This window comes from Gaeumannomyces tritici, assembly GCF_000145635.1.
Source record: "Gaeumannomyces tritici R3-111a-1 unplaced genomic scaffold supercont2.1, whole genome shotgun sequence".
Taxonomy (NCBI): domain Eukaryota; kingdom Fungi; phylum Ascomycota; class Sordariomycetes; order Magnaporthales; family Magnaporthaceae; genus Gaeumannomyces; species Gaeumannomyces tritici.
The window spans coordinates 6,614,754-6,639,226 of NW_008804545.1; the positions used below are offsets into that span (position 1 = coordinate 6,614,754).

General features: G+C 60.4%; 12 protein-coding genes across 12 annotated transcripts in view; 5 read left to right on the forward strand and 7 right to left on the reverse strand.

Annotated features, from left to right (window-relative positions):
- The window catches only part of GGTG_02075 (hypothetical protein), a 3,366-nt gene extending 2,552 nt beyond the window's left edge, over nucleotides 1–814 (forward strand). Inside the window, exon 6 of the mRNA XM_009219846.1 lies at nucleotides 277–814. Coding sequence (XP_009218110.1) covers nucleotides 277–672 — 396 coding nt within the window. The 3' untranslated portion in view covers nucleotides 673–814. The remainder of the gene's footprint in view (nucleotides 1–276) is intronic.
- A 2,557-nt stretch (nucleotides 815–3,371) lies between these two features.
- GGTG_02076 (hypothetical protein) lies at nucleotides 3,372–4,213 on the forward strand (the record flags this gene model as incomplete). Its single annotated transcript, XM_009219847.1, has 4 exons — nucleotides 3,372–3,426; nucleotides 3,749–3,841; nucleotides 3,916–4,046; nucleotides 4,151–4,213. 4 exons carry the CDS (start codon nucleotides 3,372–3,374, stop codon nucleotides 4,211–4,213), a joined length of 342 nt encoding a protein of 113 aa, XP_009218111.1.
- GGTG_02077 (hypothetical protein) lies at nucleotides 4,190–5,484 on the reverse strand (the record flags this gene model as incomplete). Its single annotated transcript, XM_009219848.1, has 3 exons — nucleotides 4,190–4,596; nucleotides 4,851–5,167; nucleotides 5,348–5,484. The coding sequence occupies 3 exons, from the start codon at nucleotides 5,482–5,484 to the stop codon at nucleotides 4,235–4,237; spliced, it is 816 nt and encodes a 271-aa protein (XP_009218112.1). The 3' UTR covers nucleotides 4,190–4,234.
- Nucleotides 5,485–6,159: 675 nt separating this feature from the next.
- GGTG_02078 (hypothetical protein) lies at nucleotides 6,160–7,221 on the reverse strand (the record flags this gene model as incomplete). Its single annotated transcript, XM_009219849.1, has 1 exon — nucleotides 6,160–7,221. The coding sequence occupies one exon, from the start codon at nucleotides 7,219–7,221 to the stop codon at nucleotides 6,160–6,162; it is 1,062 nt and encodes a 353-aa protein (XP_009218113.1).
- Nucleotides 7,222–7,620: 399 nt separating this feature from the next.
- GGTG_02079 (hypothetical protein) lies at nucleotides 7,621–9,559 on the reverse strand (the record flags this gene model as incomplete). Its single annotated transcript, XM_009219850.1, has 5 exons — nucleotides 7,621–8,160; nucleotides 8,251–8,609; nucleotides 8,706–8,750; nucleotides 8,837–9,402; nucleotides 9,496–9,559. The coding sequence occupies 5 exons, from the start codon at nucleotides 9,557–9,559 to the stop codon at nucleotides 7,713–7,715; spliced, it is 1,482 nt and encodes a 493-aa protein (XP_009218114.1). The 3' UTR covers nucleotides 7,621–7,712.
- A 1,210-nt stretch (nucleotides 9,560–10,769) lies between these two features.
- On the reverse strand, nucleotides 10,770–11,264 carry GGTG_02080 (hypothetical protein; the record flags this gene model as incomplete). The annotated part of the gene is made up of 1 exon (XM_009219851.1): nucleotides 10,770–11,264. One exon carries the CDS (start codon nucleotides 11,262–11,264, stop codon nucleotides 10,770–10,772), a length of 495 nt encoding a protein of 164 aa, XP_009218115.1.
- A 1,151-nt stretch (nucleotides 11,265–12,415) lies between these two features.
- GGTG_02081 (hypothetical protein) lies at nucleotides 12,416–14,142 on the forward strand. The gene has a single exon (XM_009219852.1). It carries the CDS (start codon nucleotides 12,549–12,551, stop codon nucleotides 13,842–13,844), a length of 1,296 nt encoding a protein of 431 aa, XP_009218116.1. The 5' UTR covers nucleotides 12,416–12,548; the 3' UTR covers nucleotides 13,845–14,142.
- A 263-nt stretch (nucleotides 14,143–14,405) lies between these two features.
- On the reverse strand, nucleotides 14,406–15,464 carry GGTG_02082 (hypothetical protein; the record flags this gene model as incomplete). Its single annotated transcript, XM_009219853.1, has 1 exon — nucleotides 14,406–15,464. The coding sequence occupies one exon, from the start codon at nucleotides 15,462–15,464 to the stop codon at nucleotides 14,406–14,408; it is 1,059 nt and encodes a 352-aa protein (XP_009218117.1).
- Nucleotides 15,465–16,846: 1,382 nt separating this feature from the next.
- GGTG_02083 (peroxin 23) lies at nucleotides 16,847–19,976 on the forward strand. The gene is made up of 2 exons (XM_009219854.1): nucleotides 16,847–19,034; nucleotides 19,105–19,976. The coding sequence occupies exons 1-2, from the start codon at nucleotides 17,439–17,441 to the stop codon at nucleotides 19,630–19,632; spliced, it is 2,124 nt and encodes a 707-aa protein (XP_009218118.1). The 5' UTR covers nucleotides 16,847–17,438; the 3' UTR covers nucleotides 19,633–19,976.
- On the reverse strand, nucleotides 19,875–21,154 carry GGTG_02084 (hypothetical protein). Its single transcript, XM_009219855.1, has 2 exons — nucleotides 20,540–21,154; nucleotides 19,875–20,428 (listed from the first exon to the last, which is right to left on the reverse strand). The coding sequence occupies exons 1-2, from the start codon at nucleotides 20,680–20,682 to the stop codon at nucleotides 20,041–20,043; spliced, it is 531 nt and encodes a 176-aa protein (XP_009218119.1). The 5' UTR covers nucleotides 20,683–21,154; the 3' UTR covers nucleotides 19,875–20,040.
- A 501-nt stretch (nucleotides 21,155–21,655) lies between these two features.
- Nucleotides 21,656–22,351, reverse strand: GGTG_02085 (hypothetical protein; the record flags this gene model as incomplete). The annotated part of the gene is made up of 1 exon (XM_009219856.1): nucleotides 21,656–22,351. The coding sequence occupies one exon, from the start codon at nucleotides 22,349–22,351 to the stop codon at nucleotides 21,704–21,706; it is 648 nt and encodes a 215-aa protein (XP_009218120.1). The 3' UTR covers nucleotides 21,656–21,703.
- A 581-nt stretch (nucleotides 22,352–22,932) lies between these two features.
- On the forward strand, nucleotides 22,933–23,768 carry GGTG_02086 (hypothetical protein; the record flags this gene model as incomplete). The annotated part of the gene is made up of 2 exons (XM_009219857.1): nucleotides 22,933–22,941; nucleotides 23,025–23,768. 2 exons carry the CDS (start codon nucleotides 22,933–22,935, stop codon nucleotides 23,766–23,768), a joined length of 753 nt encoding a protein of 250 aa, XP_009218121.1.
- Between the last annotated feature and the right edge of the window lie 705 nt (nucleotides 23,769–24,473).

A 24,473-nucleotide genomic window follows, 5' to 3' on the forward strand; every position in this document is an offset into this window, starting at 1 on the left:
CCGCGACCTCGCGCGCGGCATGCGCGTGCACACGCCGCGTGGGGCCCGGCCGTGGCGGGCGTGCTGCGAACGCGGGTGCGGTGCGCGCCCGTGCGGCGCGTTGGCGGCGTCGTCGTCACGCCCTGGCACCCGGTCAGGAGGAGGACCGCCGGCAGCAATGGCAACGACGACGACGACGACGGGTGGGCGTTCCCGGCCGACATGGCCGGGGCGCGGCCCGCGCTGTACACGGGCTCCGTATTCTCGGTCCTGCTCGAGCCCGACCCCCGCCCGCAGGCCCACGCCTTCCTGGTTGCCGGGCCCGCCACCGACGCGGACTCGCCCCCGGCCGCCCTGTGGGGTGTATGCCTCGGCCACGGCCTGGTGGGTAGGAGGAGCGGCGAGGAAGAGGAGGAGGAGGAGGAGGCGGGTGATGTCCGGAACCACGAGTTCTGGGGCGACCACGCCCGCGTCTCTGCCGAGATGGCGCGCCTCCCGCGGGGCGGCCGCGACGGCGTCGTGCTCTGCGGCGGCGTCAGGCGGTCTAGAGCCACGGGCAGGACGGTTGGGCTTCGGAAGCCCGGGCCGTCGCGCGGCCTGGCGAAGGCCGGGAAGGCGGCGGCTTGGAAGCTGCGAGGACGCTTTGTTAAGGCGGCAAGGTCGTCGAGGAAGGGCCTTGTGTCTGCGGTTTGATGGGTGCTTTCTCGGGATTGGCGTTGGTGATATCATTCCCTGCCTGCGTCATTGGCACCGGAACTTGCATAATGAATGGACTGGGCCCCTTTCTTCCTCTAACCTTCACCTACAGATAGCTACGGGCGCTTTGAGCATTTGGAGGTTGAAAGTTCTGCATGTTGAGTAAGAATTTCTTGTCGAGGGAGCCTGGGTAGGCTCTCAAACAATTAGTTGTTTACTACCACTACTTAAATGCGAATCCACTTCCTCTTCTGCCCCCGGCTGGACTGATTCTCGAGGTCCCGAATTGGCGTGGGCCTTACTATTCTCTGTCAATGTGCCCTATGCCACCCAAAGAGACGAGACATCTCAGGGTGTCTATATGCTAGGCTAACCTATTCACCCAAAATGGTTCTGACCGCTCTGCTCGCCACTAAATGTGCTGGTATGTTTACCCTACCCCGGGCGAGCCCCTGACCCATCCCCCTTCTTGACCGGGGCGGAGCTGGTGGCGGCAAGCAGCGTCACGCCGAGGGTTAGGGAAAGCGGGAACGGCAGCGGGAGTGCCGGGGTCGTGATCATGGCCCCGGAAAGGACTTTGCTGATCTCCCGGGCCTGACGTGCAACTGCCGGCGATGGCTTCTTGTTGGACGGTGAGCTGCCGCCCGTCCCCGCGCCTGGGCCTGGGCCAGGGGTAGTACTGCCGCTTTGTTTGCTTTGACGGGATGTGGGTTGGGGCTGGTCTGGAATGGGCGGTGGCTGTCCACGACGGCCTTGATGTCGCTGCTGTGGCTGCTTCTGCGGCTGCCGATTTGGCTGCTGTGTCTGGTACTGTTGCTGCTGACGTTTTTGAGATGCGTGTAGTTGTGGGTTTGGCTGTTGCTGGGGCTTGTGTTGGTTCTGTGTTTGATGCGGGATCTCTTTCTTCCCTTGTTGAACCGTCTCATCTGTTCCCTGCTGCTGTGGCTCTTTGTGATCACCCTGCGGCGTCGGGTACTTCTTCCTCCGGCGTCTCCGCCGGGGCTGGCCATCGCCTTTTTGCTGCGGCTCGGAAACGCCGGCTGGTGCTGGGGACTCAACATCTCTGGTCATGCGAGACTCGGCATCAAATGCGCCGCCTGTGGACACCTCTGATTGGTGAACAGGATCATTATCCCGGGGCGCCGCTTCGTCGCGCCGCCGCGGCCCTGTGGCCGGAGCTGATGCCATGGATGACCGTAGTCTGGGTGTGGAGCGGTGTCGGCACCCTGGCCCAGGCGGTGCGGGGATAAGAAGCGGGTTAAACCTGCATATACTGCGCGTGTAAGGGTTGCTGTAGCTTTATTGACACCCGTGGGCAAACATATCGCGGTGTCGCTGCTTTGTCGTTGACTTGGATGCTCGACGTTGAAGTCGAGATGGATGCAGCAAGTTGGCGTGGTTCGACAGAGGTGGGGTGGTGGAGCCGCACATTGCTGCAAGTGTTTCACTCAACCAACCAAGATATGAAGAGACGGTAATTGGATACAAGACCTCATCTTTCCTTGGGTATTGACGAGGAAGCGAAGCAAGGCCCCGGAATGGCCGCCTTCCCTACCCTGGACATTCAACGTTGATAGGGATGACAGTCTATGGGTTCACTGCCGCTATCCGTGCATCACACAGCACGCATCTCAGGCGAGGGACGGGAACCCCAGACTAACTGACCAAAACACAGACGAGAGAGCAATGCTATAACTAGCTAACCGCATGCGCGCCATCTTTAGTGGCCGGCGGGGCCGGCGTGTGGGACTCTCGGGCAGTAAACGGCCAAGACGGGTTGCTACCATCACCCCAGATCGCTACGGCCGTCAGAAGCATGCAGCCAGCCACGGGACACCGAGCGCATGCACAGCATGGGTCCGGGCCGCTTGGAGGAGCAGGCAACGACACCCAACCAAAACATGTAGGCGAATTAGCGGCAAAAATGGAGGCCAGATTCCATTTGGAAGGGGCGGATATCGAATGGTGTCGTCTAGAACCTTCTCTTTCTGGCATGTCACCGTGTGTGCATACACACGCACAAATCCCGCGGAATGTGCCCAAGTATTCCCACAATGCAACCGAGGTCACGCGTCTCTGGCTTTCACGAGGCAACACGCTGTGCATCTCAGGATCCAAGACACTTTTGCCTGGAAACCGCGTCATTCGTCTTCTCTTGCTTCTCGGTCTGGGTTGGCGTTGGTTTGAGGTGGGGGTGCAATTGGTCGACAAGCACGCACAAATCTCGCAGACCCCACCAGCACGCTGGGCTGTGGACAAGGGTTCGTCAGCGGCGAAAACCCCGCGTTGCCCGGCTTGCCAGGGGGGCGCGGAGGCCCTGCTCTCATTGGCCTGACTAGCAGACAGGGCTGCAGCTGCCTCCACTAGTGCGGCCTGGACCCATGGGGCTCCTAGGGGTCCCGCGTCATCCCACCTTTGCCCACCACGCACAAAGGCCGCAAACCGGCACAAATGACGCGCGGGGCGGATCCGTGGAGGGAATGGTGGGTTGCCACTTCCCGATTTCCCAGGTGCCTTCCCTCGGTGGACTGCCTCTAGTCGTGTATTTAAGGGACCACCTCTCGCTCCAATCCCGCTGTTCTTCTCTCCTGTTCTCATCATCACACAACCTCCACGAGATCTCAAGACCACTCAAGCCTCCAAGCAACTCAAGCCAACGAACTTCCATTCAAATCCACACCACACCTCCATTCACAATGGCTGGCGACTGCGGCTGCTCCGGCGCTTCCAACTGCAACTGCGGTTCCAACTGTACGTTAGGACACCCTGCTGCCCACCTGCTGCTGCCACATTCCCATCGCCAACCTGCTGACAAAATACCGCCTTCTTCAGGCTCTTGCGCCTCTTGCGGCAAATAAGCCGACCATCTTCTCTTGCCCCGACAATCATCCAACCGTCGCACTCTACTACCACCTGACGCGTGTCCAGCCCAAGACATCTCGCCCACCAACCACCACTGTCTTCGCCAATTCGACAAGTCAGCATAGCCAACATGGAGGGAATCAGGTCATAGCTGGGGCTGTGCCACTGGAGGAACGTCGCTTCTATATTTATTTTTTGCCGGATCGGATAGGGTTAAGGGACACGGAACGACTTGGGGGTATCGGGCGTACCAGAATGGGTTTTATTTTTTTGACGGAACTTGCTTCGTTCATTCGAGGCCTTAGTACGTAGCACCAATCAAACGGTTTCTTTCATCCTCCACTTGCCACTCGATGAATATAGCTTGATGTGACACAGACAACCGTCACACCAGTGACGCACGCATTGGATGTCGACGGGGTCGGTGTGTCCGTATGGCGTTGAGGAGTCAGACCGGCCGTGGGGTTGGCAAGGGAGCGGCATTGGAAAGATATGGTATTCGCAAGAAGGTACGCTTGAAGGACCCTTGGAGCGATCCTCGAAAGTACCTGAGCGAGCTTCGAAAGTATCTGATTCGATACTTCGTTTCGACTCTGCCTACTGCCACCCGCAGCATTCAGAAGCGGCACTTTCGTGCTCTACTTGGGCAAGCGCCAGCTCGCCCCGCGATATCTGAGGCCTTGTGGGCCTCCGGGGTTCAGGCGGCTTCTGGGCGGTGAGTGTTCCCGAGGTGGTGAGGTCGGACGGCGGCGCTGCGCTCCTGATTCTCTTGACCGGCGGCCAAGGGGCATTCTACTGAGCCTCGTGGGTCTGCTGGCCACGGGGCTGGGGCCCGGGCGTCGGGCCTGGTCTGGTGGTGGCCGTCATGCCTTGGCCGCTGCTTCCCGGCCGACTGCGTGGGTGCGGACGGTGGCGGCAGCTCCCTCGGGCGCCCGCGGCAAGCCGGGTTTGTTATCTGGGTCTGCTTGCTTGCCTGCCTAAACCGTCCGTGTCGGCTGCTGGCTCGGCGTGGGCGCGGCTCGCCTCTCGGATCTGCTTTCGGGGTTTTGGCTTTCGGTTCTAAGCGCACGTCGTTGCAAGGTTAGCCCCCCGCCCCCCGCCCCTCGCCAACTGCCTGTCGGCCAAGTGATCGCCAGTCCCCGTACTCGCTCCCAGACGGCATCCCTCTCTTTATGGCGCGGGGGCCTATGCTGTATCGTACCCAAGGTAACGGCGCCTAGGACCCGCCCTTTCCCACCATGATGCGGTCCAAGGCCTAGCCCCTCACGGCCACAAGAGCGTGGCACACTGTCTCTAGCAGTGGGCGGGGTAACCAGGCACGGCCAGTATCGGCCCGTCAGCTGCTGCAAACAGCTCTTTGTACTTGTCCTGGCGATCCTCATCGGCGCAAGGCGGCGGGTTCTCGGGGGGCAGGATGGGGGACGATGGGGCGTCCGCTAGCGTCGCGCTCGGGGAGGGTTGGGCTCTGATTCTTGCCCTGATGGAAAAGTCGGCGATGCCGCGGTGCTCGCGGGAGGGAGAGGGCTCGATCCTCTCCCTTCCAGTTGTGCCGCAGGCGCTCGGCGGGCTCGTGCCAGCAACGACCAACGCTGGGCTTCTGGCTGATGTGGCAGAGGGGGCGAGGGGGGGGCTGCTGAAGGATGTCGCAGAGCTTGTCCGGCATGTTGCTCGCATCGAAGAGGTCCCGGGGGACGCGCAACACTGCTCTTTCCCTAATGGTCATCATCTCACTACCGTCCGTTTTCCTGTTTGCTTCCCGGTACTTTTCTACATGATGGCCCACCGCCGTTTCCCATACCTAGGTTCTTACCTAGTTAAAACCGTCGTCAGGCTCGACATCATGGCTGGCGGGTCGGCGCACACTTGGCTGTGGAAGTCAACGACACGCAGAATACCACCACCGTACGTGCCGAACCCCCGGTGTGCTGCCTCCAAAGCTGAAGCCATGCAGGCCCAGAGTCTTTTGGCGCTGGTCAGGTCGGGGGGGCGACATGGTCTTGCGAACTTGCGGCTCGAGGGTGCCAACGTTAGAGAGCCAGAAGTCCTGGTTTGGTCGTTCCCGTTTGACGTGGTCGTAGTGGCCTGGGCAGATCTCGTCTATCTCCTAAGGCTGTGTGAAAGCCTCTCGGTCTCTGGTATCTCGAGCGACATGGCTCCTAGCGGTAGGAAATGCTTGGGCGGGCGGGCGGCTGGCAGGTTATGCTGGGAAGGGAGAGCGGCAAGGCGAGAGCATGACGGGAGGAGTGTGGGAGCGTAGGAAGCCAAGACGGCAGAGGAAGAAACGCGCCCAGGGTAAGAAAAAAAACGCGCAAGGAGCGCGCAAAGGTTTGACAGTGCCTAAATACCAACACCTCAGACTGTGGTAGGCCCAGGAGCGCTCTATTGAAGTGGTTGTTACTATAACGGCAGGGAATGATGTGATGGGAGATGGACAACCCCTTCAAGGATCAAGCACCCGGTTGTAGGCTCTATCGTGCCGTAAAGGAGAACAGCGTTGCACTTTTTGTAGAGGTGGCCTAGGCGATCTTAATACCCCAATTCGAATCCCGCAATGGAGCAACTCCTACACGCTTGTTTTTTGGTCTTTGTGATTGTTTTTCGCTTCGATTTTAGCGATGAAGCTCAGAGCATTAATATCCTTTTCCTCCCCCCGATGCCTTTGCAAATATCCAACGCGAAACGCAGGCCGCCAACGGCGACGCGCCCGAGCTCAATGTCTTCGTCCGCTTCCCCAAGGAAGCTATCGCATGCCTGCTGCCTCAAGGGCTGTACGGGGACATCTGCACGCCGCCGTTTGGGGGCATAATCTTCCCCGGCAGTGCCGCGCAGTCTTTTCCCCTCGCCGCCCACGCGCCCCTCGCCCCCGCCCGCGAGGGCGGTGGGAATGCCAGGCCACCTGCCGAGGCTCGGCGTGGGCAGCATGAGCGCAGCAGGCCTCCTGGGCGGGAGCACAAGGACCGTGGCCTGCGCCCTGGGCCCGTCTCCGCCGCCGCCGCCGCCGCCGCTGCCCCGCGTGTCCCCGTCGGCTCGGCAGCACGCACAGCCCATGGTCTGCCTGGCCAGGACCTCGTCGAGCGCGCAGCGCACCCGAGGGGCCCCGGCGGCCATCCGCTCGTTTCTTGCGGCGGCCAGCTCCACGGCCCTGGCGGACACGGCCGCCTCCACGCGAGCCAGGAAGGCCCTCGCTACGACTGCTGCTGCTGCTGCTGCTGCTGCTGCCGCCCTGTCGTCCGCGACCGCGGCTGCTTCGGCAACGCCCTGGCTTCCTCTGGAGGCCTCAGCGAGCTCCCAGCGGCTGAGCGCATAGTCGTTACCTTCCCCCTTGCTCTTCTTGTTGCTCTTGCTGCCGGGAGGCTTGTGGCCGGCCAGGAGCTCGGCGACCGTCAGTCGCCGCTTCGCAGCCCTGCGCGGCTGCACACGGACGACGGGCGGCCCGTTCGGGTCTGGCGACGCAGCAGGGTTATTCCCTGGCTGCTCCTCGGGCTGCGCCGCCGCCGCCCCCATTTCCTCGTGCTTTTTGACGGCGGCAGCGGTCGTGTTCTCGGGAAGCCCCAGCTGCCGGTCCACCTCTGCGGCGTACCAACACAGCAGGCGCTTGGCCTTGAAGTCGTCCCAGCAGTAGACGGCTCCGCGCGCCAGGGACGTCGCCTTTGCGGCCCCCTCCGTGTCGCTACTTGCAGCCATGGGAGATTCGCTGCTTCTGTCGGAAGATGTTTCGTTGTGTTTTTCTTTTGGTGGGGAAGCTGGTGTTTTTGTCGACTACTTTTTGTGTTGTGGTGTTCTTCCCAAGGGGTGCCGACGGCCCAGTCCCCCCTGGTGCTTTGTCTCCTTACATACCCGCCCTTTTCTGGTTTGCATCTGTCCTCTGTCCACCGAAGCGTGAAGTCTTTGTCGCCGAAAGCAGCATACCAAGCCTGGTGACAGGATGGACAATGACGAGGGCATCGAGAATACGGAACGGTGTCATTGCACCTCTGCTGCCTATACACACCAAGGCAATTGAACCATCACGACAACATATGCCGAGTTAGGAGCGGTGACTACCTACGTGTATCTATGTGCCACCGTAGCCCCATTCGACCCCTATAACTCCCTTCATCGAAAGAATTGAATGTCCACACGACCGCCGGAGCCTCTCTCTCCTGCCCCCTTCCCGTGCTGCCTGAGACCCAGCCTCACTTTTTGTGAAGCCGGAACATGCGTCTCCACCAGGATCCCTTCCGCTTCTTCTGTCCCTGCGCGTCCTCCGCCTGCCCCTCCTGCTCCAGTGGTGAGCTTTCCCAGTCTTTCAGCCAGTGCTGCAGGAGTCCCTTGCAGACGCACATCTGGGGCTCACTTGAGACTGCAAACTTCAGGTCCTTGATGTTGCGGTGGACCGGGGGTCCGTAGGGCCGAGGTTCGCCGTCGCGCTCTTCAATCAGGCGCCTCTGGAGTTGGCCACGCACGTAGGCAGAGCTTCCGAAACCGCCCGACCACAGGATGAGGTGGACCTCGCCGCTGGTCCCCGCGGTTCTCTTTATCCACGCATCCTCGATCACAGCGTCCAGTTGGCGCTTGAGGTACACATCTCCATACCCTCCCGTTCCAAGCACCTGGGCGTCAACCAGACGTTGGATGAGATCGCTTTTGAGTCGGGGTGGTTAGAAACGAGAATCGTGGTTAGGATGCGCTGTGTGTGTGTACAGAAATGAGGTTCGGGTGGGTTGAGCTCACCTTCCGATGGTCAGCTGGTTACCTGCTATCGACAACCCAGCAGTGGCTGGATCTGAGCCACTGCCACTCTGGTTGCCTCCCTCAGGTGCCGCAGTCACACGGATCTTGATCTTGACCCCATTGCCTTTGCTGGTCTGTGAGCACACCGCAATTTTCTCGACCTCGAGCTTGAAATTATTGACAATTGACCGAGCCAACGATACAGGGTTGTCGACACGTGCTGTGAGGAACTGAGCAAGACGCTGCTCGAGCTCATTGTTGACATTTATTGCGCCGATGGACTGGCCCCGGACAGGCTCCGCAAAGTCGAGAGCCACTTGAGCGGCGTTCTGATCGGTGACATTGAGAACGCAGAGGTCCTAGTTTCGAAACTGTATGTCAGCAATACCCAACACAAGGAGAAACACTGCCCCACAGCAGCCTAGGTAGCAGCTCGCAGACCAACCGACACATACCGATGTAGCCCCACCGACATCGACAACCACTACTGTCTCGCCGGTCTGAAGATTCGCAAAGGCGCAAGTTTGTCAGCATACCGAAATCTCGGGGCTTCGCTATCCCAAACCTTGAGACTTGCCTTGAATACCCCATCTCGGGACGTAAGGGAGAAAATAGCTGACGCCTCACCCTCAGTGAGGACGACATGGAAAATAGAGTGGCCAGGGACACCTCCGAAGCCAGCCTGTCTCGCCAGCTGCTTGAGCTTCTCGCCGGCGAGCTCTGGGCTACCAGTGGCAGGGACGCTGAAGCAAAACTCCACCGGGATCTCCTCCCAGTCGGGCAGAGGCATGTCGTAATCATTTCTGACAGCGGTTCGGTAAAAATACCGGATGTGGTGATACATGATCTGGGCCATGCGGAGGTAGAGCTCATCTACATTGCGTGTCGGCCCATCGGCATTGATCGGCCTGACCGACCCGCTGGGGAATTCGGGCTTGAATCGACCGTATATAACTCGCTGGGGGTCGCCGGAGCACAGCTCTTGCTGTGCTTCGTATCCGAAACACATTCGGCTGCTGCCTTCGCCATAGGCACTGTATGAGAGGACTGACGGTACCATGCTATCTCCGGCGGTATCCCCGGGGTAGTTTCGCACGTCGATCATCTGCGGCTCATTGTCTGGGTGCAAGATAAGTATGGTGGCTTTAGTCACTGTGGGGATGAGGTCTTTAGTTAGTTTTGGGTCCTCGATTGATGGGTTGAAGAGGGGTCTCTGCGTTTCTGTGACTAGGGTTCTTGGCTTACGCGTGGTTCCGAAATCCACGGCCACGGCGAGCCTGGGCTTCTCGGGTCTCCTGGGTGCCCGCATTGCTGCTTTCGGAGCTGCTGGCGGATAGCTTGGGGGATGTTGTAAATGATCTGGGTGATGCAGGGGGTTGAAGGAAAGGGAGAGCCGAACGGAGGGGAGGGTTGAAAGGAGAAGAGAGGGTTGGACGGAGGAGAGGGTGGAAGGAAGGGACGGTCAAAGATGGGAGAGCTTGGAAGATATGGTGTGGGTGCATACCAGCGCAACCATGAATGTGAGCAAACGCATGTTAATACGTCGATGGGGTTCTTATCCACCTACTGTCGGGGACACCCCTCCCCGCTATCGATCTCGGTCAATATCTACCTATTCGTACCTAGCAAAGCTTAACCAGGCAGGTACCTAGGTACCTGAGCAGACAGATAGATGGGCAGCTGTTGCAGCTGGAGATCCCGCACGTGCATCAGCTCATTTCCAATCATGACCCAGCATCCATGAGGGGGATAGAACGTCGGCCCCTGCCGGAACGACAAGTTTTCAGATATGATATGTCAATAAAAAATAGTTGATACACAGCTTCTAATTACAAGTCCCAAACTTGTCCCGCCCGCTCAGTTCTTGATGTGAACACAGAGGGCAAACCGGGAGTTTATTGAGAGTAGTCTATAAGTCTATCCAAGAAGCAGAGGCCGATGTTTCGAAACATAGGAGATCTTTTCGCTTTGTGCGCCATCGCACTGGGGTGCAGAGTGTCATGGAAGCGCTGCAATGGCGGATGGAAATCGGTGCTGATGATTGGCTGCATAACTCGCATCCGTGCCAGCGGCCAATAATTCCTATGTTGGTGGAGATGGGCGTTGGGTAGGTGCGGTATGACGTCGTATAAACAAAAAGCAAAATTGTAACGAGTGATGGGTGCAAGAGTATCGATGATTAGGGGGATGGAACAGGGAGGAATAGAGAGAGGGAAAGAAGAGGGAGGGGGAACAGTAGGGGGAAGAGGACAGCAAGGAGAGGACAAAGTAGAGGACGAAAGGAAGAAGACAGAAATGAGATAAATCCACACACGATCAGGAGGAGCGATGCAACGCAGTAAGATCAAGCACGAGGAAAATGAAGATAAGGAGAGAGTGCGCGTGTGGGTGCCTGCCGAGGAGGATTGAAGCAGAGATGTGTATGCCCGTTTGCAAATTGGCTTCGCATCCCCAGGAGGTCAAGGTCCCTGTGCGCCTGCCGGCAGGAATGAAGCGACCGAGCATTCCATCCCTGGGGTTCAGCCGTGCCGAGGTTCAGCCGCTCCGTCAAGAGGCGCGCTTCCTGAAGACTTCTCCAAGCTGTCAGAATTCCTATCCAGGATCGCACACCACTCAAAGATATCGGCCTTGAGGTCCTTGTACTCATTGCCATCGATATACACCTTGATCCGCGTCCAGCAGACCGTTCTTTTTCGATCGCTGGCAAGGTCTTGGGTTTTTTGCGTGAGGTCGAGCTTGTTGGCAAGGTCTTTATACAGGCTGAGGACGGTCGCCTGCGCACCCATCAAGTCATTGTGGACATGCGCATTATGACGCTCTCGAGCCTCACGTCGGGCCGCGTCTGCCCTCTCGAGACTGCGTTCCATGTGCTCAACTAAGCCCACCAGTCCCTTGAAGTTGCTTGGGGCGTTCTGAAACGCCTTCAACTGCGTGTACACGACGTAGGTGGTCTTTACCACAGTGACGGCGCCCTTGGCGACGGCCAAAACTGAGGCGCCTTCCACGACGACCATCTTGGGTCCTAGCGGTCGTGTGACTGAGCCGGCGGAATGATTGACGGGAGGGTACTTGTGACGATGGACCCGCTTGGATAGGCAGGTGGGCTTGCCGTCACAGTTGGCGGATGGGCTGAGGGGGGAACGATGCGGCTTCCCGTCTTGGCAGTGAGGTTGGGGGGAGCGTGCTTGGTCGAAGAGGGAGATCCACCAGCGAGATCAGCCAGCTGTGTCTCTGATGATCCCGGCCAACAAGGCCTCTCTGCCTGCTCGCTTTGACCTAGGTGGACAGCGAGCGTCGCGGCCTCCTATCTTGGTGGCAGTGTTGGGTGAGGGGTGGGCTTGGCCGATGGAAGAGCTGAAGATGAGGGTGTTTCTGGCGAGCTCGGTTGACAGCACTCCCGGCTGTTGGGAAAGCGATGCAAGTTCCCGTCTTGGCAGTGATGCTGGGAGGCGGTGAGACTCTGGGTCGGGTGGAAAAGATGAAGGTGGGTGGATGTGTGCCCGGTGATACCCGGCAAAAAAGGACTTCTAGTTGTTTGGTGCGGACTGGTTGAGATGTCGAGCTTCTGGGAAACTCCAAAGCTTGAGGTTCGGCCTGCGTTTTTGTAGGCCGACAGCGCCTCTGTTCCCATGATTGCATGAGCTCTTCTCCCCTGCTCGCTAGCATGGCCGTAGTGCTTCAGGCAGAAGGCTGTGATGCCGTCTATTTGCTTCTTTTCTTTGTCCAAAAAGCCACCTCATCCAGCCGAGCAAATACGAGACGAACCAGCGACGCGCTGGCCACCTCGCAAGGAGCGAAGATGGCCGGTGCTCCCTCCCATGAGAAAGGGGTTGCTTGGCCGTGACTCTGTGCTAGCAACGTGCCAAAGAGAGCTGAAGCGATATGACAGATGACAAGCAAATGGAGAGGAGGCCGCCTGGAACAGGAGAAACAAAAGCAACGATGCGGCATCCAATCCCTTTGCCTAGTCTGTTTGGTGTCTCATTACCTACCTAGTTGGGCGAGAGACTGCCGGGATGTCACCGGAATGTGATGCCGCATGCCGGCCCACCACTCCGGGCAGCTGAAAACAGCACTGCTTACATTCCAATTGGATCTGCGGCAAGATAAAGAAAATAGGCAGACAGGAAGAGGTGCTTGGACCTACCGGCTCTTCGCTCTCTCCCCCGTCACCCGTCCCTTGCCTTCTCTCACCTCCCATCTTTACTCTTCCACTCTCCCGTCTCTCGTTTTACATAGCTACCTACCCACCTACCCACCTACCTAGGCAGACAGCCACGCACAAGACTACTTCCACCATGTCATCCAGATTCACTGGCGAGGTCGTGGCGGGCGTAGCTGTCGGCTCTGCTGCCATTGCGGCCCTCGTCGCCGGCCTTGTCGTTTATTTCATCTGGCGCTCGCGTTCCAAAAAATTGGAAGGTCAATCCAAAAAGTGGAAAGCCGAGCTAGACAAGCTCGTCGCGCACCTAAGGGGCCCGCGGGACATCCCAACCATAATGAGCGGGATGATCTACGAATGCGGTTCTGAGGTCAAGCACATGCGGTTCGAAAAGCTGGCCTCCTTCCTCATGGCTGAGGTCAACCAGTTGGTCGCGAGGTGCACTACCAATCGCGATGGCCCCTTCTTGTTTGATGCCTCGGCCTACACAGCTGCCGCTGGTGACGAAGAAGATTGGGGGGACCTGCTCAATCGCTCGTGGGAGGTTCGCGGAGAGGCGCTAACGGCCATCATCATGCGCGTCCTCATCCGCCGCATGCACCCGGATGGCCCATGCCACCCTGACGAGAGCCTGCTTCCTCCGGACATCGTCCACATCCACCACGCCTCCAAGGCCAAGAAACAAGCGCTGCAGCAGAAGGGCAGAGAATTCCTGACCAAAAAGCTCGGTGACGGCTACACGAGGGAAGAGTTCTTCGATTTCACCAGCGGCTGCCTCTGGCGCTTCATAGTCACCTACCTCACGACAGAGGTCACGCCTCACGAAGGATTCGAGTTCCCCATGCAGACGGCCACCTTCAAGGACGATGACCCCCGCCTGCCCGCCGCCGCCAAACTTGAGGAACTGATCGTCCGCTTGATGACCCCGTTCGACATGCCGGCCGAGGAACTGGCCCAATTCTCAGGCCCCGAATGGAAGTCCATGGGCAATATCGGGTCCGAAGTCGCCCGCAGCACGATCCGTGACATTGCCGTATGCGCCGCCGGCCTGGCCCTCAAGATGTTCTCGGGGCTCTACTTTGCCGAGTTCTACTTCCCGCCAGACATGCCCCCGACCCAACCGAACGGCGACCGCCGCATCTTGCTGCTCCCACCCATCAGGGCTCGCGTCTGTATCCCCGGCGCCAAGAAGCCACCGCCCTATTGGAACTTCCCCGAGCCTGACGGGAGCAGGTGGGTGGAGATCTCGCCACCCGCTCTGTCATACTATAGCCTGCAGGGGACGTGGTACGAATCGACATCAGTCGGCGAACGCAACTACATACCACTGAAGAGAGCAGAACACACGGAACTGAAGGAGGCTCAAGACGAGGCCGGGGCTCAGGAGGGCAGCAGCAAGCTCCAGACACAGGACAGCCCAGTGCCTACGTAGATAGGTAGGTATGTCGCAGGTAGCTGGCCTTGGGAGATCAATGGGACGGAGAGTGGATGGCGGGAAGTTTTGGGCCTTTTGTTTTCATTTCACCGAGACTTTGGATTTTAGGACGAGGAATCTTTTTTGTAATTGTCTACTGTGTTAGCTACGGCTCAAGTGCCTGGTGCCCAACTGCCCGCGGGTATCTAGAGGTAGAAGAAGAAGCACGCATGACAGACACCTTGGAAAATGTACCAGCTCCCCGGGCAAGAATTTTTGTTGGAACTATGCGTGCGTGCCACGAATCACATCATCTGCGATGAGTCTCAACTTCTCTGGGAGATGGCGCCAAAAGGCTTGGCTTGTGTTCGTTGTGGATGTGCGGGTGGCTTCGCTTCCCATTTTTGGTGCAAAAGCCTGGGAAATGAAGCCATCCCATTACCCCTGCAAGGATGCAACAGGGGTCGGCGCTGGAGGTGCTGTCCCACCCGGGTGTCAGGTGGGCCTGGTGCCCGCTCACACGCTGAAATCCTCGCGCTAAGGCTAGAGCTAAGGCCTGGTGTTGCTCTGCGCAGTTTACTAGGGCGCCGCCCAATCCAAACTCGCCGATACCACCGACCGCCTGAACCCGCAGCCAACCGCGCGCGCCCACCGCTTCCACCACGGGCTGTAACCATCGGCCTCGTGCGGCGGCAGCTCGCGGTGCAGGTAGCGGAGCGACCAGCAGCGAGCCCTCCCGCGCCGCCGCCCATACGCGACCGCTGCCCGCCGCAGCTCCCTGACCACTGCGCGGGCCTCGGGGCCCGACGCCGGCGCGCCGCACTCGGCCAGCGAGGCTGCCACGAACCGCAGCGGGCGCGTGAACTCGACCGCCCCGGCCCCAACGAGCACGACGCCACCGCCGCTGTCGCCACCACCACGGCCACCACGAGTGGATCCCGACGAGATGGGCAGCACGTCGCCCTGCGCAGGGCGCGTGTGAAACGCCACCCCCGCCGTGGCCAGCACGGCCTGCCAGTCGCGGTAGAGCTCGGGCACGCCGGCGCCGGCGGGGCCCGCCGGCGGGCCGCGCGCGGCGCGGAGCCAGGCGGCCTCGTCCCACTCCTCGCAGTAGGCGCCGCCGGGGAGGGGGAGGCGCAGGGCCGCGAGGGCGTCGTCGACGCGGTCGAGCGCGGCCAGGCGGGCCGAGACGATGTCGAGGATGGCGTTGCCCCAGCGCACGCTGGGCCGGCCGCTCGAGAGGTACGACTGGAGCATGGCGCGGAAGTCGGCCGACTCGGGCAGGTGGTCGTCGCCCGGCAGCGTCTCGGCCGCCAGGGCCAACACGCCCGCGATGCCGCCGCGGTGCCGCCGCGCCGGCATGTACCGCCCCAAGAGCCGCGTGCGGGCCAGCCTGTCGAGCCGCGACGGGCGGGCCCCGGGAGCGACCCCGGGGAGGGATGTGGTCGCGTCCATGGCCGGCACAGGGGCGGATGGCGGGGTCGGAGAACCGTTGGATCCTTGGTGCGAGGTGAAGCTGGGCCGGCGCGCGTCCGGTGCCGAAGCTACGGGAAGAGGGTGCAGATCAAGAAGAGCTTGCGATAGCCACATATCCGGCTCAGGCGTGTCCAAAAGGCCGCAGACTGGAGATGCTGCCATAGTAGCGAGAGCGGGCAACCTTGGAGATGAATGCCAGCGACCAGCACGAACATGGTGTCGGGCCCAGCCTAGCTTGGACGAAGCACGAAGGGCATGGATAATGCATTCTAACTATAACGACGCCTCAGTGGAGGACGCCTCGAGTTTACCGATATTTTCTCCTACGCGAGAAGGCGATAGCAGCCGCACAACAGTGCAAGTGGCGCCTAGCTAACTTTGTGGTTGTCGTTGGAGGCGAGAGCCTATATTGAATTTTGACAAGTTTGCGGCGTAGACCTCTTGTATGTTTTGAGCCACGGGCTTGTCGGGCTGTCGGCGTAACTATTCCCATCCAGAGCAGGATAAATGCCTCCTTCCCAGTCTAGTTAGAGTCCGTGTGGCCAACAGAAGCTCCGCGCGTCTCATCGATATGCGGATATGTAATCTCTATCCAACCTTTATACAACTGCATGGCTATTCAGGAGATGGCAGCCGGCAAGCAGCAGCCCCTGTGTATATGTATCCAAGTGCTCGCGTTGTATTGTGGGCTTCTAGACCGTAGTTGACATGTCTCTATATAAATGTTCAGACCATGGCAGCAAGCAGTGGATTCCAACGTGCCTTGGGGGACCTAGCTAGGTTAGGTCGAGCCAAGCTCCATGCTATCCCAGCATCGGTCAAGCCAGTGGTCATCGAGATGTGTGGAGACCTGAAGGGATCTCCTCCACGTTCTCACCAACCCGTTTCGCACCGTTGGTCAAGGCGTCATAAACCCACCTGCCCTTGGTCCCTGACTGCCCGGGCAGTTTACTTTCGGCCGGCGCTGTCGAGAAACGATGCGGAATCCCTTCTCGGCAGGACCCATCGGACAAAAAGACAGCGCGACAACGCATGCAGCCAGAGCACAGCCAGCAGGCCGGGAATCTTGGCTTCAAAGTCTTGCATGTGATTGCGCCCTCGTTTCTTCTTGGCCCGTGGGGCTCCTGTGGGTCAGAGCCGAGGTGGCCGCTTCCCGTTGTCGTCTAAGCGTGCTGTTCTAGTGCAGGGCAGCTGCGCCGCTGGCGCGCTCCTACCCCAGCAGGCCGCGCCCAGCCCACAGCCCAGGCAGCTGGGTGCCATACTGTGCCTGGTAGGGACAAGTCAGCCTCACGTGCGACAAGAAACAAACCCGGCAGAGAGCTCAGTCATGACCAACTCCCCCAGCCGCCCAAGATCCCAAATGCTTGTTTGTAGAGATGCGATTGCCAGGCACGGATTTTTTTGTCCGAGTCCTGGTTCGACGCTCGCCCGGCCGACCAACAAAACCCCTGCACATGGGCCTGTGCTCCATTGGACCCCCATACTACATGTACTAACCACCGCCCGCCCCGACCAGACACCAGACGCCAGACAGCTGGAGCGCTGCACTGTCCAGTCGCGACCGCCCCTCTCTCCCAGCCCAGCACCGCAGCCCAGTGAGCCCCAGTCCTTCATCCCCAGACGCGGTGGCGGGTGAGCCATGCACCGGCAGAATCGACGGCGCACCGCAGCAAACCGATGACGTGGTGGATCGCCGGAGCGCCTTGGACCCCCCAAAGCTTCTTAATGGCAGCCATCGTGAGTCCACCACCTTTTCCATCATTTGCACGCTTTCCGTATCCTGCCGCGCACAGCTCCTCTCTGTTTGCACTGCCTGAACTGCCAGCACTTTGTTGGGTGATTTGGCAATTCCCGCACCGAGACTAGCAAGGTTGCCTGGTCCGCGCGTTTGCTGCGCTGCTGCTGCTTGCTGTGCTTGGTCTGGTCGCATGACCTGTCGTCGTGATCCTCATCTTCGGTCCTGCTGCCCTCGGGGACCCCTGGGTGCCTCGCTACTTGATCGCACCTGTCGCGCCGTGCAAATGCGCTCCCTGCACGCACCAGCGGAATCCTCTCGAGTGTTGCCAAACTGACAAGTCGTTGATCCGCGCCGCGCGCGCGCCGAAAACAAATTCATCAAAATAGGACACTCCCTGGATGGTCCAGATGGCAACACCCAGGTCCCAGCGGCGAGATACGCAGGACGCCGCCTCCTCGGCCGCCCAGTTCCTCGCCCCGACGGCGACACCCTCGCGACATCCTACCTCCTCCGACGGGTTTACAGCCGCCTTCTCCGCGCCCGGCCCGAACCCGACCTACGCTGCCTTCTCTCCAGCCACCCTGTCCGGCAGCACCACTTCGGCCGCCAAGCGCCGCAGCACCATCCTCGTCCACCAAAAATCCCCTCTGCTGCTGGCCACTCCGCCCCAGATCACACGCGCCCTCGCCTACAGCCATCCTTTCCTGTTGCCTCTGAACAAGCTCGTCGGCCTCTTGACATGGACAACGGAGGACCAGTGGGAGAGCTTCCTGCTCGTCGTCGCCTTTTGGACCACTGTGCTGTACGGCGACGTCCTGGTCCGCGTGGTGGGACCTCTGCTACTGGTTGGGGGTCTGATTGCCGGCATGTACGGTCGCCGCTTCAGTCCACTCAGCAGTAGCAGCTGGACCGAGCCCGCATCGAAAGACGGGGCCGTCGGGAATGCAGACCAGGTTGTCAAGGCCAAGAGGGCTGCCAAACCCGCTGCGACAAGCAACGGCAGCGCGACAAGGTCTGGAGGAGCCGGAGGTGGAGCTACCAAGGTTGATGGCACGTCCACCCCTGGCGGTACTGTCGCGGGAGGCGGCGGCGGGGCTGGCCAGGGGCACCAGCGGGCGGGCTCGACGGCCGAGGCAACGAGCACCCGCCACCGCAAGACTCTGGATGAGATGGTGGAGACGCTTCGCGAGTTCACTTCCCGCTGCAACATTCTGCTCGAGCCCCTGCTGGAGCTGACCGACTTCTTGAGCACTCAACGGACCCCGACGTCAGCAACGACCCGCCCAGCCCTTACGGCCCTGCTCATCAGGATCCTCCTCTGTACCCCTTTTTGGTTTGCTTTGACGCTGCCCCCATGGCGTCTCATCACGGCCCGCCGCGTGGTCCTGGTCGCCGGCACCGTCGCCCTCACTTGGCACGCCAGGGTCTGCTGTGTCGGTCGCACGCTGCTCTGGCGCTCGCGGTCCGTTCGCAGGCTGGCCGCCCTCGTGACAGGGCTCGAGTTCGAGGGCCTCGAGAGGCCGCCTCCTAGCGGAGATGGCGGCCGCGACCTGTTTGCTGCCTCGGCCATGGATCCGGCCGCCACGCAGGGTCATATCCACCGCCGACGCGAATCAGAGCTTACAAAAGCCATACGGCGGGCGGCTCGGGGCGGGGGCGGCAACGAGACGGGGGTGCGGTTCACATTCATAATCTACGAGAACCAACGGCGCTGGGTTGGGCTAGGCTGGACCTCGAGCCTGTTCACGTACGAGCGGGCGGCATGGACAGACGAGCGCAACAACCCGGTGCCGCCACGAGACCAATTTGAGCTGCCCGAGGTTGAAGATGGCAGCCGCATGCGCTGGCGCTGGGTCCAAAGCAGCCGCTGGAAGGTCGACGGAGTTCCCGACGACGCCGTCCGGGCAGCTTCCAAGCAGGGTGGAGGAGGGGACGGCGAGTGGAACTACGATGGCGAGGGTGGCAAGATGGGATGGGTGTACTACGATAACAAGGTATGGTGATAACGACGCTTCACTCCCACATGCTGCGGAATGAAGACCACTCAACTAATGCTTTCACTAGTGGCAAAACGGCCGTCGTGGCCAGGACAGCTGGGGTCGTTGGACAAGACGCAGGAAATGGTACCGCGATGCCGAGCTAGTAGAGGTGGATGATGTAGACATCCCGCCATCCGAACTCCCAGGTGACTCTGCCGCCCCCTCTCAGCAATCTCCTGCTGTGGAAGGGGCGAAGGGGGCAGCGGAAGCGGCGGGCAAGGCGAGCGGCAAGCATGGTGGCGGCGGCGGGGAGGACGCGTCCTCGGTGCTGTCGTCTTCATCGTCACGCTCGGCAGCACCACAAGCAGTCACTACTACCGGCGGAGGATGGGCGTCTGGATTCAGGGCCCCGTCACTCCGGCGGCGGGCCACGGACACTTCGACCACGCGGCGGGGTAGGCGCACCAGCAGCGCGGCGGCCAGCAGCCTCGAGGAAGAGCGAGAGGACGCGGCCGCGTCGCTGGGGACCAGCCTCGGCTTGGAGATACAGGGCGCCTCCATGGAGCGGGACCAATGGGGGGTCGGAGACGAACTCAGGATGGGCCTGGAGTGATGAGGTTGGAATCAATATTTTATCTTTTGTTCTTGTTCTTCGATTTTTTTTTGTTCGGGCCACCGGCCGTTTAGACGTTGGGTTTCAAGAGTCTATTGGCTCACTGTGTTTGGATAGAGATACGGACGACTGTCACGATCATGTGCTGGCTTTGGCTACCTAGCGTGGGTTTTCATGGAACAGGGCAGGAAGGCATTGAGGACGGGTGGGCTTGGGATCATAGCTAGGATGGGAAGGGCGTTCAGGGAGGCCAGACATAGTGCCATTACGGTTCAGGGTGTTACGCTTGATTTCGCGCCTCTAATTTTGGGCAGTTAATACGATACAGAGCCGCGTTGACCTTGTCCCGTTTCCTTCTTAGACCACGACCGTGGTCAATCTCCACTCCCGCACCGTCCTCTCCGAGATTCACAACCACGCGGCCACGCCAAGGACCAGGGCCAGCGAGGCGCCCATGCTGGCCAAGCCGAGGCGCGGGGCGGACGGACCGGCGGCGGCGTTCTTTGCGGTACCGGTGGCGGCGGCTGGCGAGGAGGAGGACGTCTTGCCGCTCCCGCCGCCGCCCTGCTGCGCGCCCGTGGCGGCGGCCGGGGTGCCACCGTTGCCGGCGCCGAGGGTGGAGCAGGCGTCCAGGCCGGCCTTGTAGCTGGAGAAGAACTGGTCCGAGGCGCAGTTGGCCGTGTAGCAGCCGTACAGGGCGCTGCCCTGGCTGCAGGCGCAGCTCACGGCGCCCATTGGGTCCTTCTCGTCGGTGCACATGGCCGCCGTCAGGGGCTTAATGCAGTCGAGGAAGGGGCTATGTGTGTGCGTGTGTTGTCAGCCTTTTTTCTTCTTTTTCTTTTCTAACTCAACGTCTCCCCCCGACGAGGCCAGCGGGGATTTCCCTCCACTGGATGACCCTGCTTACCCCTCGGTGTAGCACTGCATCGGCGTCACGGCGGGCGCCCTCGGCTCGACGGCGGCGGGCGCCTGGACGAGGACCGGGTCGGCGAGGGCCGAGGCGGCGAACGCGAACGCGGCGGCGGCGACGTTGCTGAGCTGGGCCTTCATATTGGGGGTGTTGGAGGAGACCGGTTCTGTGTTCTGTGGTCTGCCTTGGTTGGTAGTGTGCTTGGGCGACACGATAGGGAGAGGAGGGAGGGAAAGAGAGAGAGAGAGGCTTGAGCTGCCGTGGTAATGAGAGCAAGGCGGACGAGGAGAGGTAGAAGGACAAGCGAGCGACAAAGAACGACTGAAAACGGCCACTTGGTCGACCCAGGCCGGCCGTCCCTTTGTTATATGTATAACCCCCCGTCCACAGGCCCGCCGCGCCGCCTGGCACTAGATTCCCAGGCTGACAAGCCAATTCCACGACATCCCCGGTCCTTTGCTGCAGAAAGATGCAATTTGCCGTTGGGGGTGGTTGACGCCTCCCAGCCTCATGTCAGGGAGGGGCCCCTGAGCTTGACCTAGAGTGGCAGCGGAAACGATGGCGGGCGCTGCTTGTGGCTTGCCGCCCAAATTGGCTTTAGCCGCACCGGGCTAGAACAAAACGTCCCCCCGGCCGGCGCGGGAACGTGCAGGCTGGCAGGTGATCTCTAAAGCTTGTCTGGCGGGATATGGGGGAACGCCAAGTCTCGCTTGGGCGTTTCTCGCTTCATGAATGGGGCATTGGAGGGGATGAGAACGAAGGGAGAGAGGAGACTGACACCACAAAAATGGCAGTCACACCTACCTGGTACCTAAACAACAGACGCGACTAAGACCGGAAGAGTTGTAACAGGAATAAAAGCATGGATAGGAAGAAAAAGAAGAACAAGGATAAGAAGCCCATCGCATTGATCATCGCAATCCTTGGGACCTGTAAAACTACCATCGTGTTTGTGATGGGTGTGCCGAGGGGAAGAAAAAAAACCGTTGACGCTGAAATTTGCCTGGTCGTTTCGCAAGGCGCTTGCGAAGCAGACCGTTTGCCAGGCTTTTCCAAGTGCGAGGCCAAGCGCGAGGGGGACTCATCTATGGGTCCTTAGCACCATACCGACATCCTCCCGCCCTCTCAAGCACTCAAGGTAGGTATTACCTACTTCGCGGATCAGCAAATCCGACGGCGCCGGTCACCGACAAATGTTTCCGCATCCTGCAGCAAATCCCTAGCATAGTCCGGGGATATCTCGCCCAGGACGGACGCTTTGCTTTGGAATGATATTCGCTCCCTTCGGGCTACAACGGGAGCACCGTCACGTGCCCGTGGTGGAGAGCCTGGGTGGCCATGGCCTGAGGAGACAGGCCTGCGAACACCTGCACGATTGGCTGTCACCGTAATGGTCTTGGCAAACCCGAGGCTAGGTAGCCCTACTCCTCTGCCCCTCCTTCTCCTGCTCACCAGGCCGCCTAGACCAAGGCGAGGGGGTGTTGGCTGCGCCAGCAAGACGCCGTGCGTGGGAGAAGGTCGAAACGCGGCTCGCTGACAGAACAGCAAGCCGGGGGGGCCGTTGGGCGAGGCGCTACTGGCACTCTGGGAGCCCCTCATTTCGACCCAAAGAGTCAAAATCCCGCGGAAGCGGCTCATGCTCCGGCGCGCACTCGGGTGCCTTGCATCGGCCGCCCTCCCACACGCGCCGGCCTGGAGAACGACGGCGCTCCCCGATGGGGCCAAGCCCTTTTGCCGACGTTGCTGCCCTCGTGTCCACAGCCGCTGTTCCAGCATGCGCGCCTCGTCATGACGCATCACACACCACATGGCGCCCCCCCACTAGTGCATGGGAGGGGGAACGAGGAGAGAACAAAGGCAGAAGAAGGAGATTTACGTGCCCGGGCTTGCTGCATGCATTGGGTCACAATAATCCTAATTGATGGTATCCCCCCTCTGGGCCTCTGGACGAGGCGAGGATCCCCGGGGCAGGTGTCGGGTGATGGGGATTATTCGTCTAAGACGCGCGCGCCCAAGACGCTGCACGCTGGCACTTTGGGCCCTCGCCCGCCTTTGGCAGGTTGCTGGCCTGCCACGAATCCATCGATGCTGGTTGGGCCGACATGACGCCTCACTCCCCCCACACCTAGCCACGCGAGCTGTGGCAGAGCCTGATTGGACTGTCCCATCACCGCTTGGAGAAGAAAAAAAAAAAAGCAGACATCCGTTACGACAGTCAAGTGTACAAAACCAGGCACCGTTCCATCTCCAGTTCGTCTCGAGCAGCCATGTCAGAGCATTCCAAGCCCCACAGCGTCTCCATATTACCCAGGACCCCACCGACACCGTCCCAGGAAGAAGACCGTCACCCACCGCCTGGCCGGATCCAAGCAAGACCCGAGAACCACACCATGGGCAACGTAAGTTTGGACCCCTCCTTCCATGTCTTTTTTGCCGTGCCGCGCGTGCTTGAAAGGGGGAACCCCGGTTTGACACGGGACAGCAGCAGTGCTTGCCCTTCTCACGCTCACGCAACGCGCAGACGCAAAGCTCCAACCTGGGCCGCACCGTCGCCGCCCGGACACAGGTCGTCGAGACGAGCCAGCTCAGGCCGCGGACCAGCAGCCTCCCCTCGCACGTGCGGGCCATGGCCAAGGCCCCGCTCGGTGGCGAGCTCGAGCCCATGCTCGACCGCGACCCGACCAAGGGCGTCGTCGTCGCCGCCACCGCCGCCGCCGCCGTCGTCGAGCCCGCCGGCTCCTCCGTCTTCACGGCGGACGAGACAGGGCTCTACGACCCCGAGGTCAACGGCATCCTGGTCATCGCCGGCGACGTCGGAAGGTTCGAGGAGGGCGCCGACGAGGCATCCGACGCTCAGCCTGCCGCGCCCGACGTGGACGCGGACGCCGCCGCCGCCGCCGCCGCCGCAGCAGCAACAGAAAACCAGCAGCAGGAGGAGCAGCCGGAACAGCAGGCGCAACAGAAGGGCGTAAAGGGCGACGACAGGATCAGCGAGTCGCACACGGTCCTGCACGAGCCCGCGACCGGGAGCCCCGGCGTGCACATCAAGCTCGAGTACGACAGCATCACAATCGCCGGCGAGAACAACGTCGTCCTGGGCTTCAGCAGCGACTTCCTGGCCCAGGCCCAGAAGCACCCGACCGGCGTCACGTTCGAGGTCAAGTGCGGGCCCATCAACGTTGCGGCGTCGTCGAGGAACATCAAGGTCGGCCACTGTATAAACTGAGAACAAGAAGCACTAGATTTGAGCTGGTATTTCCTTTGGGGAGCGAGAACATGCTTGGTGCCAATATCACCACCTGTAAATATACAAAACCACATACACGGCAGCAATTTCTTTTGTATCTTGGGAGCACACAAGGAGTTGGTCAATTCAACATATTGGAATAAATGTCGGGTTGTAGCTTTTGCTTTGTAGCTACACATGTAGCGTTTTATATTTTGCCTTTTTCAAAGTAAGTCTTTGTGGCTGTTTTTATGAGACAAGGGCGGCACTCGGAATGTCGAGGCGTACTGGCTTTTTGGCACATCCGCGGGGCATTTGCCCGGGTGCCCGACAATTTTGCTGGCCGACGAAAATGGCCTTGCCGAGTTCGGGAGTTTGTCACAATGGAGGCTATCACCAAGGGCCGGCACACTATTCCAGGTCTTGGCACGGAGGACCTGCACGGGCACCCGGCACGGATGCTCCGCACCGGTGCTGCGCCGGACAGATGCTTACCGAGCACCCGTCGGTAACAACAGGGGGGCGGTAGTGTGTACCGCACCTACAAGAGAGGGCTATCATTGTAGATGAAAGGGCACGAAGCCCACGGCCGCGTGCACTTTTCTTCCTTTCTCAGAAATCTAGAAAAGCTTATAATAGAACCTATCTTGCACCGGTTGTCCGTCATAGCTGCTGCTGCTTCTAAACTGCAGGCGCGTCCGGGCC

What these genes read in the sequence shown, in the direction of transcription:
- GGTG_02081 (XM_009219852.1), top strand. Translation starts at nt 12,549, where the DNA reads ATGTCATCCAGATTCACTGGCGAGGTCGTGGCGGGCGTAGCTGTCGGC.
- GGTG_02084 (XM_009219855.1), bottom strand. Translation starts at nt 20,682, where the DNA reads ATGAAGGCCCAGCTCAGCAACGTCGCCGCCGCCGCGTTCGCGTTCGCC. An exon ending in ATGCAGTGCTACACCGAGGG is followed by an intron (nt 20,429 to 20,539) that starts GTAAGCAGGGTC and finishes GCACACACATAG; the next exon opens with CCCCTTCCTCGACTGCATTA.
- GGTG_02083 (XM_009219854.1), top strand. Translation starts at nt 17,439, where the DNA reads ATGGTCCAGATGGCAACACCCAGGTCCCAGCGGCGAGATACGCAGGAC. An exon ending in GGGTGTACTACGATAACAAG is followed by an intron (nt 19,035 to 19,104) that starts GTATGGTGATAA and finishes TGCTTTCACTAG; the next exon opens with TGGCAAAACGGCCGTCGTGG.